Source organism: Pimephales promelas, chromosome 15, assembly GCF_988280905.1.
Source record: "Pimephales promelas chromosome 15, fPimPro1.hap1.1, whole genome shotgun sequence".
NCBI lineage: Eukaryota > Metazoa > Chordata > Actinopteri > Cypriniformes > Leuciscidae > Pimephales > Pimephales promelas.
This window is the reverse complement of record NC_142783.1, coordinates 31,937,146-31,953,441: the sequence shown is the minus strand read 5'-3', so window position 1 is coordinate 31,953,441 and position 16,296 is coordinate 31,937,146. Positions and strand designations below refer to the sequence as shown.

Here is a 16,296-nt window from a genome sequence, read left to right as displayed (position 1 = left end):
GATGATGATGACATCTGCGACCTGATTCAGTAAAATATAACCTCCAGGAGACTGACATTTCACTTTAATTATGGACCCTTATTCCCTCTCTGGCAGTGACTCAGCTAGGCATGATGTAACTGGAAGGTTTAATAAACACCGAAGCCATTTTACATTCAGCATATCCAGATGGCTCAACAACAACAACACTTTTAATAGCATAAAAGGTAAAAAAAAACTCAGTTTTAATGATGATAACCAAAAGAGAGTTCTGAATGTAATTCATACTCGAGCCATAACAGCTTTTTAGGGCTATCTGGAAAGCAAGCTAAATATAATACAGATCTTGATTTGTTCACACTGACATTTTTGAATATCATTTTGCTGTAGTAAATTTGACCAGCAATGACTTGAAGATGATTGTAGCATTATTATGTTAAATCTTAAAAGTATATCTCATCAAGGTGTTATTTTTTGTCTCAGTACCGTTCTTTTAATGATCTAAATGAAAATATGTTTCCTGTGGCAGCAGATGTTTTATTTCTCAAAGAAGGACCATGCAGGGTCAGGGTGATACTTTATCAGAGAACCAATTACTCAGTTTTGAACATAACATTCTGTATTAAAAATAAATAAATTCTAAACAATGTATGTTTTTTTAGTTGTTTTATGTATATGAACATAACAATATTAAATGAATTCACATTATGTGCAAAATTCAGGTTCTGGAAGTAAAAAAGGTCATTCATTTTCTACAGATAGGAATTGATTTTTTATGATAACTTTTAAACCTTTAAAGACATATTACAATAAGCTACAAGGTTGTGAATCAATGGAATATGCTTGTGTCGAAGCCGCCAGCCGCCAAATAATCATGTTTAACTGGAGTTCCTGGGGGGAAACTACATTACCCATGAATCTGCCATGAACTCTCCACCAATCAGAGAATCATGATATATATATATATATATATATATATATATATTAGGGCTGTCAAACGATTAATCAAGATTAATCTCATCCAAAATAAAAGTTTGTGTTTACATAATATATGTGGGTGCACTGTGTATAATTATATATTCATATATATATATAAACACACACACATGCATGTATATTTAAGAAAAAAAAAATTATTTATATATAAAATATTTATATTTACATATCATATAAATTATATATAAATCTATACACAGTACATGAAAATATTTGTTAAATATATACAAGCATGTGTGTGTTTTTATATATATAAAATATTTATACACAGTGCACCCACATATATTACGTAAACATTGCGATTAATCATTTTACAGCCCTAATATATATACATATATGTTTTATTTATTTATTAGGATTACCATCTTGTTTTCAAGGGGGTCCTAAATGTCTAATTTACAGCATTAGCAATGCTTCATGGGATTGTAGTTCTTTTCTAGAAGCTGGTTCGGCTTAAAGTTCTACTTTAAAAAAAATAATTATAATTTCCACAAAAATATTTCTAGAACCAAGGTCACTGAAAAATACACACAAAAAAAATCAGTGTGAAAATTATCAAATCATTAAAAATGAAGCCATTTTTCTCAGTTACATTTCCAATTACAGTTACAATACATTTTAACTTAAAGGACATATTTTTCATAGAAGCTATGTTGGAATATAGTTATTTTATTTTCACTATTTTCACTAAAAGCAAACATTTGACAGTTCAAAGTTATATTATCCTACAGTGTTATAAATTTACAACTGAAAGACACATATTTCCAAATGATGACAACACTGTGTTTGTAGTTTCCTCTTACTGAATCATGTTGAAACTTTAGGGAGTTAATTTCCCCTCTGTCTGTCCGAATCGTGTTAGTCCTCAGACTGAACGGTGTCCTGACGGGTGATGATCTTGTAGGCTCTTCGTCTCAAACAGTCTGAAGTTAGACGCCGGGCGGTTTCTTTCAACTCTTCCAGACTGGTGGAGGAGGCACCACCGCGGGAGGAGGCGAACGACTGAGAGTGCTTCACTGCACACAGGAGAACAGGGTGGAGCATATGATGAGGATGTGGAGTCCAATTATTTCTATTGAGAAATTAAAAGTAAACTCAGTAACACTTACGCCAGTGCTGTCTGGAGGCCCGTCTCTGGATACGGCAGCTTTTGATGCGCCGAGCAGCAGCTTTATGCAGATAGACTGCGTTCTTCATGATGGATGGTAACTTGGCCTCGATCTCCGCAGCACAGATGCATTCCTCAAAGAACTCTGGAAGAACGTAATTTAGTAACGTTTAAGAAGCCACTGCATTTTGAACAAGATATTTGGAAATAACAAAATAATTCAAGTAATTCTGGACTGAAAGGGCTTTCAAATCTGGTTCACACTTTATATTAGGTTTCAAGGTACTTCTTTTGTTCATGTTGTAGAACACGACCGATGGAAAGTACTCACTGCGGAGATGGCTGACATCTCCTTTCATTCTTTCCTCCCTCTCGCAGGTGCGTTCGATTGCATTTAGGCCCTGTTCGAGATCTTGCAGGGCTTCCTCAGCCAATTTCAGTCGACGCTCCAGTTCCACACGAGACTCCATCTCCGCCTGACACACACAAATAACATATTATGTATATTATGACGATGAGTGTAAAGGAAATACATTTCAGATGTGATAGGTATGAAGGAAGGAGCAGACATGGGCTTTTAAAGAATTTCAATTGATTTTCAGAAAAGATGAGCAGATGATCCAGAGATGGAGAAAAGGTAATGGAACTCAACAATTATGTACACTGTTAGATCCAATGCAACCTTAAAGGGATAGTTCACTTTGAAATTAATTTTTGATACGTTTTAACTTACCTCAAGCCAAGGGCATCCAAGATGCAGGTGTCTTTGTTTCCGCAAAGAAAGTAGTTTCAATTTTGATATTTTTAGGTCAAACCGTTCTTGTCTGTCAGTCATATAATGCAGGTCTATGGTCACCACCTCAAAGATCATGCACAGAGAAGTCCAAATTAAACATGATTTAATGACTCGTAAATGTAAGTGCACATTGATGGCTCAAGACACGAAACGAGCGGTTTGTGTGAGAAAACGAACAGTAATTAATATCGTTTTTACCTCTTGTAATCACAGCTACATCCAAGTGATCTGAGGGCGCGGGCGCTTTGTGGCTGTGGTTACATTAATGGGCTCTATGCACGGCGTTATTTCCGGTGAAGGATTAAGGATGCTCGATAACTTCCGCCGATCATAGAGTCCAATGCAATACCGAGAATTTATATTGAATTTTATACTCCATGGTTATACTAATGAAACGTTAGTCACAAAAACAGATAAAAAAAGACAACCCTCGTTGTGTTTATGCTTCTTTTTAAAATTATATTAAATAAACATAACTATATATAAAATTACATCTAAACGTATGTACGTTTCGTTTCAAAGACGGGAGGACAGTAAATATTGAAGACTCTGCCATAATCCCGTTTTCTCCGGTTTTCCTCCGCTTCAATCTACACAACCGGAAATGGACGAGCATCCTTACGTCAAATGCGGAACTTATGGGTGCATATAGCCCATTAAAAACGATATAATGTTCGTTTTCTCTCACAAACCGCTCGTTTAGTGTCACTAAATCATGTTTAATTTGGACTTCTCTGTGCATTCTCTTTGAGGTGGTGACCATAGACCTCCATTATATGACTGACAGGCAAGAACGGTTTAACCTAAAAATATCAAAACTGAAAATACTGTGAAAACAAAGCCACCTACATCTTGAGGTAAGCTAAAACATACCAAATATTAATTTCAAAGTGAACTATCCCTTTAATATAAGCCTCGATGAGAACAGATAAGAATGTAAATGTGAAACGCAATGTAAGTCACTTTGGGTAAAAGCGTCTGCCAAATGCATAAATGGAAATGTAAATACATGGTACAGAAATGCATAAATGGAAATATAATCATTCACATTTTTGTTTTTTAAAGAATTGTTCCATATCCAATTTTACAGCAAATCCAGTTTCTTGCATCAAACAAATATGTTTTGTAGTGCTCCACAATTGGCTTTATGCACAGCTGCACTACTTCCTGAACTTAAGCCAGCTCCTTTGTTTCCTGTCTGCCATTATTGGGCAAGCTTGATTAATTCAGGTGTGTCTGTTTATTGTTGCCGTGACTACTGAGGTCAGGCACACCTGAACTAATCAATTTGTCCAATAATGGCAGACAGGAAACAAAGGAGCTGGCTTAAGTTCAGGAAGTAGTGCAGCTGTGCATAAAGCCAATTTCAGGGGTCATTAGTGTTCACCTTCAGCTCTTCCTCGGTGTGCTGTTTGTCTGCTGTGAGCTGTGTGAGAGACTGCTGGAGAGCTTGAGCTTGAGAAGAATAAAACTCCTTCTCCCCCTGCAGAACTTTGGCTCGCTTCTCATTCTCTTTCAGCCTGCAGGGGGCGACAGAAACAAGGGTTGTCTCACAGAAAAGGGGGGGGGCAGAAAAGCCAGCATTGGCATGTAGTTTGTGATGAGATGCCACATTTGCAGAGGCTTGTTCTTTGCTTGCTGTTTCCCGTGTAAAAGTACTGAATACATTATTGAACATATTCTTTTGTATATTTATTTATCAAAATTTAAAGGGACGATATCTAACTTAGCGGAAAAGAACAAAACTGCATGGATTTTGCAGAGGAACGTTGTTTTGATTGTACTGTACTTCGGCTCTGCGGGACTGTGCGGATGAATATGGTTCTTTCTCATAACTAAAAAGAGAGAGAGATTATCACACTGCTCATGAAACAGAGATACAAAAAAATTACTGTAGCTTTACCCATTAATAAACACTTGGAAATGAATTCCACTACCACAACCATAATGAAATTACCCTTCACAGTAAACAGTAGATAAAGAAGATTTCAACATTGATAATACTATTATAAAGGATCATATGACTGTGAAAACTGCAAAGCTGTATTTTCAGCATCATTCCTCAATTTTTAAAAAATTGCATTTTAAAAAAATAAAAATAGTTATTTCAAATTATAGTAATATTTCACAATATTACAGTTTTGCTGTATTTTGATTACATAAATGCAGAACATGCATTCTTCAAAACAAATTAACTAATCATAATGTTTTCAAACTTTTGACAGAAATTGTAGTTGTAGCAAACAGTAGTAGTATAAATTCAATTATATATTTATTTACTTTTTTTTAAGAGTTAGCGCCAGCAAACAGAAATAAGACTTCATTTTTTAAAACCAAGTAAAATAAAAAAATAAAAAAATCAATGACATCTCATCAGGTTGTTATTTCTAAAATTGTTGTATCATGCGTAATGGACCATACAGCAGAGTCACATTTATTTATATCCTGCTTTTGAGGTCACTCATACCCGCTAGTCAATCCACTCTCATCTAATCGATAGACTGGATTATTTAGGGATCAATGTACATTTCCACTGTCATGGAACGGTCCATTTATTCGAATGCACTTTCTGCACATACAACGGCTCGGCACAGAAACACTGCTACATCCCAAATACATCTTAAAATGTGTAATTCACCTGTCTTCTGCCTGTTCTTTCTCTTTCAGCAGACTCCTCATCTGCTCCTCGATTTGCCACAGGTTTCCCTGCAGCTGCGCCTCAGGATTATGGGAGTCTAAAGAGGCCCGACGGTCACTTCCTGTTCCAGCCGCATCCTGTCCTCTTTCTCGGAGCAGCTCGAGGGTGCGCTTTTTCTCTTGGGATAACTCCTGAATTCAGACAGAGTCAGATGTGTGTTATGGACCTTATGAGGGCACTTCATATTAAGTAGCATCATTGATTTCTCTGTACTGACACTATTGTGTGAGAATATGCAGCTGCTTTAAAGCTGATTTGACTTCATTTCATAATTGACAAATTTTGCATCATCTACACTGTTACTGAACACTGAATTGGCTCAACGTGAATAACGACACTATACTGTAGACTTGATTATAGCTGCATTGAGGTAATTTCATAATTGGTTAACTTGAAGGATTTTTGGTACTCTAAGTTAGCGGTTAATATAACAAAACTGCATGCATTTTGCAGAAGAACATTGTTTTGGTCGTGCTTTAGCATGACTGAGCGGATGAATATGGTTTGCAGCACCGGTGAACACATGGACATCTATGGGGCTAAACGGCTAAATGTGTCTCTTTCACCTGCTTGTCTTAAATCAACATAGATTTTATTGTTGATTCCGCAAGTTCAATATAGATTATAGGCCAAAAGTCGAATGAACGAGTACTTATGTCCTTTTGATTTCTTACAGGTTAGGCTGTTGTTGGCCGGATCACGCTAGCATTCTGCTATTGTGTGACGTCATCACATTTTTGAATGGATTTTTAGAACAGATAAGTGAACTTAAAAAAGCAATTTTCAGCTGAGTGTATTATCTTAACCCTCCCTTTTGAATGCAACTTTCAAATTACTTGACAAAAAATTACATCCTGAGAAAAGTGGATTTCTGGGGAGATGGTCCTCACTGCGGAACATGAAATCCATGGGGAGGAGTCGGATCCAGATCCAACTCCTCCCACCTTACATACACCTAAACCTAACCAACTCCGCCCCCTGATCTCTAAACCCACCCCTAATCCCTAAACCCAACCCTAATCCTACCCATCTCCACCCCTTGGATCGTGATCCGCCTCCTCCCCATGGATCTCATGTTCTGCATTGAGGTGCTACTGTTTCTGGGGGTGAAACCCCATTGACTCCCATTCATTCTGCACTCGACCGCGAGCGCCCCCGCATGGACAGAGACGTGTTACTGCAGCCAGTCCAGAACCCGGAAGTAACCAGCCAGTGCCAATTCTCTTCAATTAGACATTCTCTGATATTAGGTATGTCTCCTTTATTTAACACACCTGATTCAGAACCTCAACTCGTTAAGATAGACTCTATGAACTGAACTGAGCGTGTCAGATAAGATAGACATACAAAATGTGCAGAGCAGTGGGTCCCGAGGACTGGAGTTGAGAACCACTAGGAGTCTATCATATAGCCGGAACAACTTTTCTCTATTTACGAATATGATGAAACATGCACGGAGATGCTCCTCACTGCAGAACACGAAATCCACCTCACATATACCTAAACCTACTCATCTACTCAACTGACTTCAGCTGAATAATCACACTGTTGTCTTTTTTGGAGATGATTTAGAACATTGAATTCTGTTTGCATTATTAATTCTGTTATTTTCATGTTTATCAAGATGCTTTGAAACAATCTGTATTGAAGGTTGACAGTTGACACACCTCATGGATAAACACAAGCCGGTGTTCTGTCGATTTTTGCTGCCTTGTCGAAAAATGCTACCGTAGCGCGAATTGATCACAGAATGCCGATTAAAGTCGTATGAAATACAATTATAATACAATTCTAAGTTATGAGTAGCTACTGTATACTGTAGACGACTATTTTTACTTTTAAAACGGTGTGAAAAATAAAAATTATCATAAAATATTCATCTTTGACTTGTCAAAGTACACCTTTCCTCATAGTAACTGAAAATTTCAGTTATTCTTTTTCAGCTGGCTGGCCGTACAAATATTCACATGGTAGTAAGCATTTTTTAAAGGGAAATTATATATTATAACAGGAAAATGTACCTTTTGTAAAAAAAAAAAAAAATCTGTGAGTCTGCACATGCGCATAACCGGTAAGTAGCAAATCTCGATGGGTAGCATGAATTGTCAGAACACCGGAACTACATTGTAAAATGTGCTAGTTAAATATCTTTCGCATGACTCTGCAGTCTCATACTTTTCACAAAATTATTATTATTTTTAAACTTCGAATGTTCATTTATTTATTTAGGGCTCCACATCTGAGGTCTGATTAGTCTAGGGGTGATTTTGTAATTTCTTCAAATTATATTTTATTTTTGGATACCTCTAAAGACTTCTGCAGAAGTGTGGTGAGATGATGAAGCTCCTCTTTCTCATTTTCCACTCCTTCCAGACACTGTGAAGTACCATCCATATCTCTATCAACACAGAGAAGTAGAAAATGCTCAGGAAAAATTACAAAATAATATCTTATCTTATCTAAAGTTGGATTGCTCTCAATACCCATTTTTTGGATGGATGGATGATTGCAAGAATAAAACTAAAATGTTAATATGTTTGTAAAACTGTTTATACAGTAATAGTCGCCTAAATGTGGTGGGGTGTCTTACATCTTAATTTGCTCTTGTTCGGCTCTTAGCTCTTGAACCACTTCTTCAAACTTCTGCTTTTCTTCTTCCAGCAATTGATTCAGTCTCTCCAGCTCCTACGAAACACAGACGTATTTATCCATAAGTGCATGATGGACTGCATATCTAAACTTATCTGTGTACAAAAATATAGTAAAAAAAAACGAAATACTTGTGGGTGTAAATGACCATAAATAGTGAGCTAACCGCCTTCTCTTCTCTTTGCAAACACAGTTCCTCAGTCTCCTCCATGAGCTTATCTAAATACAAGAAATACATAGACAATCCATTGGCCCTTAATAGATTGTGAATTTGACATTAAAAAAACAAAACAAATAAAGATATCTGAATATTGTGGCCATACCCAGGTATTCCTGCTTTTCCTTAGCCAGCTGTAACCCCTGAGCTTCAAGACTCTCAATCATGGCCTCACCCAACTGAGCATTCTTCCAAGTGCTTTAAGAGAATTAATAATCATAATAAAAAAGTAACACTAAAGTCATAATCAATAGCATCTAATGGCTCAAATGCCCTGAGTTTTTTTTTTTTTTTTTAAGTGATGGAAATGACAATCCTTTACACTTTAACAACTATCTTTCCACGGAGATGTTAGAAGTCACTCACACTTTTCCGGACTCTTGTAGCATCTCCACCCACTGGCTCTGCTCAGACTCAGACTCCGCAGCCAGGACAATGTTCCCCTGTATCAAGGTGAGGTGAAAGATAGAGACATTTATTTATTATTTTCATTATTTTATTTTCATTTTTTTTTTTATTTGAATATTTTTATTTTGGTGCCACCATTGTCATTGGGTTACAAGAATCACGTCCAAACCTATTCATTTACAATCACAATGTAATGTCAAAGTTAGCATTTTAATCAACAGTAGGCCAACCTTTATAATCTTGGAGTATCGCAATAATATAGTATCAGTTATACGAGTTCAGTATCGTGACTGTTATGTATGGAATTGTGACCTGAGGGTATCGTTAGACCTCATGCACCAGAGAATCGTGAGCGCCGTAATCTTTAGATTGTCTTTGGACTTCCGGTTTCGCGGTAGCTCTGTATATTTCTATGGCAGCTGGTGAAGTGGATTTACTTATTGTAGAGTTAACAAAAGTTATCATGAGCATTGTAATGTTTATCATAAGCATTGTAAAGCAGATGTCTTAACAAATGTCGACCGGGAAATTATTTATGAGCAGTTCATTATATCTATGCAAGATCGCTGTGAAAATGCAGACCGGAAGTCAAAAGACAACGAGCGCAGCACTGAAAAGGGGCGGGGCTACATAAGGTCTAGTGATTATTTCTTCCACGGTTAAAAATAAATCAGCAAAATAGTTTTGCAATTTATGGCTAAAGACTAAATACAAAAATGCAGCATGTCTAATCTTATCAAAAACCAAACCATTGATCTGATATCCTAATAAACAATAGAAGAAGAAAAAGCGTTTACAGTGAAGTCCTCATGGGTGATGACCACGGCAAACGGCATGCTTTGGTCTTCTCTTGGCTCAACAATGCATCCACCTAATGGAATCACCCCCTGACATGGAGGAAAACGTTCAAACAATTATAGAAATCAATATCATGCTTTTAGTTAGAAATATATTAGAACCCACCGGACACATTTTTCTGAAGTTACTCTGTATGTTACTCAGTTTTTAAATCTCAACTTAAAGGAGTAGTTCACTTTTAAAAAACTTTTGCTGATAATTTACTCACCCCCATGTCATCCAAGATGTCCACGTCTTTCCTTCTTAAGTCGGAAAGAAATTAAGGTTTTTGATGAAAACATTCCAGGATTTTCTCCATATAATGGACTTCATTGGGAACCAAACGGTTCAAGGTCCAAATGAGAGTTTCAGTGCAAACTGTTCAAAGGGCTTTAAATGATTCCAGACAATTCTAGGACAATTCTATGATTCTAGGACCCTTCGAGTCATGACTCGAAAAAAGATTTCTTCGTTTTGATGAACGAGTTTGAACAGTAGAGTCACGCATGCTCATCACAGAACAGAGCAAGGCGAGTATTTGTGCTTATAAAACTTTAACTTTTTTATTTATTTGTTAAATGACGATCATTTCACTTGAGACCCTTATTGATCGTTTGGAATCATTTAAAGCCCTTTGAAGCTGCACTGAAAGTGTCTTTTGGACCTTGAACCATTTGGTTCCCATTGACGTCCATTATATGGAGAAAATCCTGGAATGTTCAACAACCCTTTTGCTTGTGTGATGTATATGATTATGTCATTCAATTTTTATTCATTTATATTTAATTAGTTTAGCTGCCTTCATTTTTTAAGCACAATAAACTTGGATGTTTAAGTCATTTCAACTTAAATTACATTAAATAGACTTTAAAAAAATGAGTCGAATTTTGTTCAACTAAAAAAAATGTTAAAGCAATGTTGTCATATATCATTTTTTACGGTGTACTACTAAAATAATGTGCGGTGTTGGCGTACCTTAGGGTGAATGTTGAAATATTTAGTGGTCTCAAAGCTTTTTTTCTCATTTTCAGCATAGTACAACAGAAAACTCTCCTTGATGATGAAGAATCTGTTATGAAAGCACAAACATTCATGATTAACAGCAACAAGATATTCAATGATCACCAACACATAATAAACACATTTCCTCTTAAAAGCACTTGTTAAAAACTCCACAAATTCATAAATGACCGTAAATATAACATTCACTTTATTGGAATTGATCTTTCCTGGAATTGATCTTTATGTACGCAGTACAAAAAGCCCACCGGCAGCACAGATCTGACTTACTCAGCTTTAAAGCATCTCAGGTCAGTAAGCTATAATGATGGGTTACTCAATCTCGTCTAAAGCTTTTAAAGTGCACTATAGCAAGGCGCCACACAAAACGTGCTTAAACCATTCCAATCATACCTTCTTCTTAGAACATAATGAAATAACATGTACTTTGTTATTGACAACAACTGATAAACAAATTGTGTATCTCTGTAAAAAATATTTTCAAAATTTTTGTTATCAAAACATATTTTCTTTTGTCAAATCAACTTTATAATAATTTATTTAGTTGAGATAACTTATTATTTTGAGTTTCTGATGTTTAAATTAATCTACTTCATTGTATTAACTCACTTTTTCCAGTTCAATCAACTTAAAAAATTTTAAGGCAACCCAGCTTACTTACTTTTTTAAGTTAAACCAACAATATTTTTTTACAGCGTAGTAATCACAAAATTGTTTCTTTTGTCAAATCAACTTAAATAATTTATTTAGTTCCGATAACATATAATTTTGAGTTTCTGATGGTTAAATTAATCTCCTTCATTGTATTAACTCACTTTTTCCAGTTCAATCAACTTAAAATTTTAAGCCAACCCAGGTTACTTACTTTTTTAAGTTAAACCAACAATATTTTTTTACAGCGTAGTAATCACAAAATTGTTTCTTTTGTCAAATCAACTTATATAATTTATTTAGTTCCGATAACATATAATTTTGAGTTTCTGATGGTTAAATTAATCTCCTTCATTGTATTAACTCACTTTTTCCAGTTCAATGAACTTAAAATTTTAAGGAAACCAGGTTACTTACTTTTTTAAGTTAAGCCAACAATATTTTTTTACAGTGGGGAAAGGAACACATACTGAAAATAAGATCACTAAAGAGATCTTCTAATAAAAGAGTCTCAAGCTTTATATTTTTGTACGCATACCTGCGGGACCACTTGGCCGAGGGCCTGCCGAAAGGTCTCTTCCACAGAACCCCATGCAGTTGCACTTTAGTGCTGATATCCAAAGCGTCCGAGTCAGCTTGCTCCATGGAGGTCCAGGTTGAGAGTAGGAAGGGCTTGGACGAGGAGAACATAGCTGACTCTTTCACAGATGAGGAGGTGTGGTAAAAATCAAATCAATGAAGTTAAAATGGTAGCATGCACACTTTCCAATAGAGACGCATTCAATCAGGCAAAGCCGGATATGATATCCTCCAGTCATTCAGCGACGTGGAATGATGCATCTGCCAATATAGTGACATCAGCTGGTGCCGGACAGTGTGGAAATAGAATCAGAGAGAGGGGGGGAGGAATAGATATGAGAGGGTTAGACCAAGAGGCTTTAGGAAAGAGTGTTTTTTTTTTTAATCTGAAGGACGTCAATGCAGTATTTTGAAGGGAAATGCTATTACTTTATGGATTTTATCACTTATGACGTTGGAACTTACACACACTCACACACACACACACACACACACACTGTCATTCAAAAGTCTCTTATTCTGACCAAGGCAAATGCGCTTTATCTAATCAAAAAAATTGGGACAACAGATTACAAGCAATATTATTAATTCAATTTAACAAATTAGAATTCAGTAATAATTATTCAAATTAATTCCTTAAAAGTAAACCATTTAGAATGAGTAAAACGTATACATTTAAGTCGCCATTATGGTGATCGGTGTTTGATTTAGGTTTCTCCTTCAGTGATTCTGCTTGTTAACATTGGGTGTCTTCAATGTTGGCAATATAAAATAAAGAGTTCTTAATTAATCTTTGACGTCTGTCTGTCTGTCTTAATTTTTTGGTGTAAACTTTACTCATTTTAAATGGTTTACTTTTATTAATTATTACTCAATTCTAATTCTAATAATATTGCTTGTAATCTGTTGCCACAATTTTATTGATTAGATAAAGCGTATTCATTTTTACGATTAATAACATGAAAAAGAGTAATATTGTGAAATATCCCAATTTAAAATAACTGTTTTCTATTTGAATGTATTTGAAAATGTAATTTATTCCTGTGATCAAAGCTTCATTTTCATTATCATCATTACACCAGTGTTTAGGGTCACATGATAAGTTTCCAAATATAACCTATATTAGACAGATGGGGAAAGGAGATTTTAGACATTGTTCTCCGTACATAAAAGAGCAATCTGTCCAATTTCACAGACTAAAAGGAATCAGCTAAAGAGCCATTTGGTGTGTTGGTGTGCGTAAGTGTTATGAATACAGATTTCAAACAACTTTCTCAAACACATTATGGATCGTAAATCTGCCATGTTTTTCATCTTATCCACCGTTGAACATATGTTTATGAGCATGTTGTTTGCTAATGGATCAGGGATTATGTATCCTAGACAGTTAACACAGCTTTAATATGCAGTGGATTTATTTTTAATAACACTTAATCTGTGACTTTACACATGGGCTAAAGGTTTACTGCTTAAAACTTGTTATTTGCTTAGTACTACATCTTAAAGGAATGTTCTTGGTTTAAAGCAAGTTAAAATGTTAGCCAGATGCTGTCGATTACCACAGAAAAAATCAAAGCAGGCATACACTGAAAAAAATAATATGCTTTATCTAATCAATAAAATTGTGGCAACATATTACAAGCAATATTATTAATTAAATTAAACTATTACTCAATTCTAATTTGTTCAATTTAATAAATAATGTTGCTTGTAATCGGTTGTCACAATTTTATTGATTAGATAAAGCATATTCATTTTTACAGTGTACGTGGGATTTAAAAGCCGGAAACTTCATATTGTACTTTGTTACATTGTGTTGTATGTAATTTCCCACTACGAGTATACATTAAGCAGATGCTTATAATATGGAAATTATGCTACACAGGCATGACTTGTACACTTGAGTTGTATTTTTGTGTAATAAATTACAAATTATATTATATTATAATATATTAAAGGTGCAATACCTAAGATCTAGATGCCGCTAGAGGGCGCTACATTCAAAACAACAACAACGGCTTTGCTTGATGACGCCGTGGAGGAACGCGGAATGATGGGAACTGTTGTTTTCAACTCCACCGTGGATAAATCAGTCAGACGGGAATCGAAAATTAGTTGTCATGGATGAGGTAAAGTTCGATTTCTATAAACGTTGCGTTTAATGACATGCTTGTATTTCATTAAACTGAAATAACCGTGCAAGAAAAGTCAGGTTTAAAAGTAAATTAGTTATCACAGATGTTACTGTACGAGTCACTGGACGAAGCTATGGTGGAGAGGGTTTGAAGGGGCAGGTCTCTCGCAAGGAGTTGACGTGGTTGGCCCTCCTTGGTAACTTTATAAAAAATAAAAAATCAATTTAATGTCAGTAATCCCAACCTGCAAGAATTCATTTCCGGGAGGTATATTTCGATAACAAGATTGTGGGGGTGGGAGGGAAGGCTAACTTTCGCGTTCGCGAGGCACAAACGCAAAGTCTCTCCCTCTGTACAGTGCACGCGCAGCGCGCTGTATGTTATGCGCGCAGTATGTCTCGCTCTAACATTATATCCCGGGAGATTTGAACTAATTTGCGGGCATCAGGGAAACGCTATCAATATGCGGGAGATCCGGGAGACTTGGGATGTCTGCAATGTACATTTGACACATCTTTTCATGTCGTGTAAGTATTCAACCACAGCTACAGTTTCACAAAATTAACGTTAAGGGGGTCGCACACCGGACGAGAAGCTGCAGCGCCGCGTTGCACCACATAATTATTCGAACACATTATTATCTATAAGTGTACACATACCGGCGGCACCATTGGGCGTCTGTCCGCGGCGCCCAGCAACGTTTCAGGACCGTGTTCAAAACCCTGCTGCGCCACAGAGCGCCATTTACATAGTTTTATATAAAATTGTAATTATTTTTGCCTCAAACCGTTGCTAATGGATCCTGACTTTGCCCTATGCTGCAATATCTATGCATTTAGTTTTGCAGTCATTTACAGAAATCAGCTGCTTGAATGACAATTACTGATTATTATTAGATTTTTCACGTGAGATTCTCAATTCATTCTGTGAACGGATGCTCTGAGGTAAAGTTTTCAGAATGCAGACTCGGCAACGATTGTATTTAATTGTACAGTACAATAACATAGAACAGACATTATCTTCATTTTCTGTCATTAAACATAACAATATTGCTGGCCATACACTGATGAGAAAGTGCGCGTCCGGTGTTCGATAACGTTACTGGAGTTGTCCTAAACGTGACGCGGCGCTTCTCGTCCGGTGTGCGACCCCCTTTACAGCCAACAGTTCACATTCCGAGAATAAATGAAAAGAATATATGTGCTCCATTCCATAACAAATGCGCGAAACAAGCTGCCGTTTGATAGGCGCTAACGCACAACTACAACTACCGCATTTGTCCAGGACTACACGTAGTAAGAGCGGAAACCGAGGTAAGCGGATATGACGCGATTGACTCGCGACTCCCAGCTCACCCCTGCTGACACGTGCCGTTTCCTTGGTTAAAATCTCAATTTTCTCGCGATTTAAACATTGTTTGAAACATTTGGAATATTGTGAGTTATCATCTTTACTAAATATATAACACTGGCCTTGTGATTTTGGGATATTTTAATGCAAAAATCTTAGGTATTGCACCTTTAAGGCTGAGAGCCTTTTCCACCCATTCGATATTCTGTAAAAAATTATATGTTGACAAATAGTTTCACATTGATTTAGCTCATCAAAATAAGTTATTTTAAATTTAGTTAAAATACAAGATTTAACTCATTTTTTAAGAGTATTTACAATGTAATTTAAGTTTAAATGACTTGAACATCCAAGTCTATTTTTTTTAAACTAATATCCTGTCTCTCAGAAAAAGTTTTACAATTTGTATCAATGGCAGAAGAGCAAAAGTAAAGTTTAAAAATACTTTTTATTGTCAAGGAATTTAGGCTAGAATGTAGTTGTTTAGACCTCAAAAAACACGGTTTACATGTAGACATTGAGCCTATTTGAAAATTTGTTGTTTGTGTGTACAAAACCACCCATAATGGTGAAAAATCCACACACTCCTCTTTTTTAATCCCCATAAATCATAAACACCGTCTCAGAACAAGCCCTTTGTAGATTTGTGATGTCACAAATGCTTTGGCCCGGCCCATGACTGCGGATGGACTTCGCCTTATTAGCATATTACCTGGACAGTAACCGCGTGAAAAGCACTATACAAATAAATGTTTTTAAACGATTACTCATTGCTCATTTATTTGCTTTATTAATTTACAATGTGAAAATATTTTTCAATGCAATCCCAAATGTTCTTAGACAGGCAAAATAAGGTACGTAGTACGATTTGCA

The 16,296-nt window shown here is 36.0% G+C and overlaps 1 protein-coding gene across 1 annotated transcript; it reads right to left on the bottom strand.

Moving 5' to 3' along the window:
* Positions 1-1,641: 1,641 nt before the first annotated feature.
* On the bottom strand, positions 1,642-12,151 carry plekhd1 (pleckstrin homology and coiled-coil domain containing D1). Its single transcript, XM_039666249.2, has 13 exons — positions 11,898-12,151; positions 10,664-10,757; positions 9,649-9,738; positions 8,810-8,886; positions 8,550-8,641; positions 8,393-8,445; positions 8,168-8,262; positions 7,882-7,975; positions 5,518-5,708; positions 4,267-4,399; positions 2,415-2,559; positions 2,085-2,228; positions 1,642-1,991 (listed from the first exon to the last, which is right to left on the bottom strand). Exons 1-13 carry the CDS (start codon positions 12,047-12,049, stop codon positions 1,834-1,836), a joined length of 1,518 nt encoding a protein of 505 aa, XP_039522183.2. The 5' UTR covers positions 12,050-12,151; the 3' UTR covers positions 1,642-1,833.
* Positions 12,152-16,296: the final 4,145 nt, after the last annotated feature.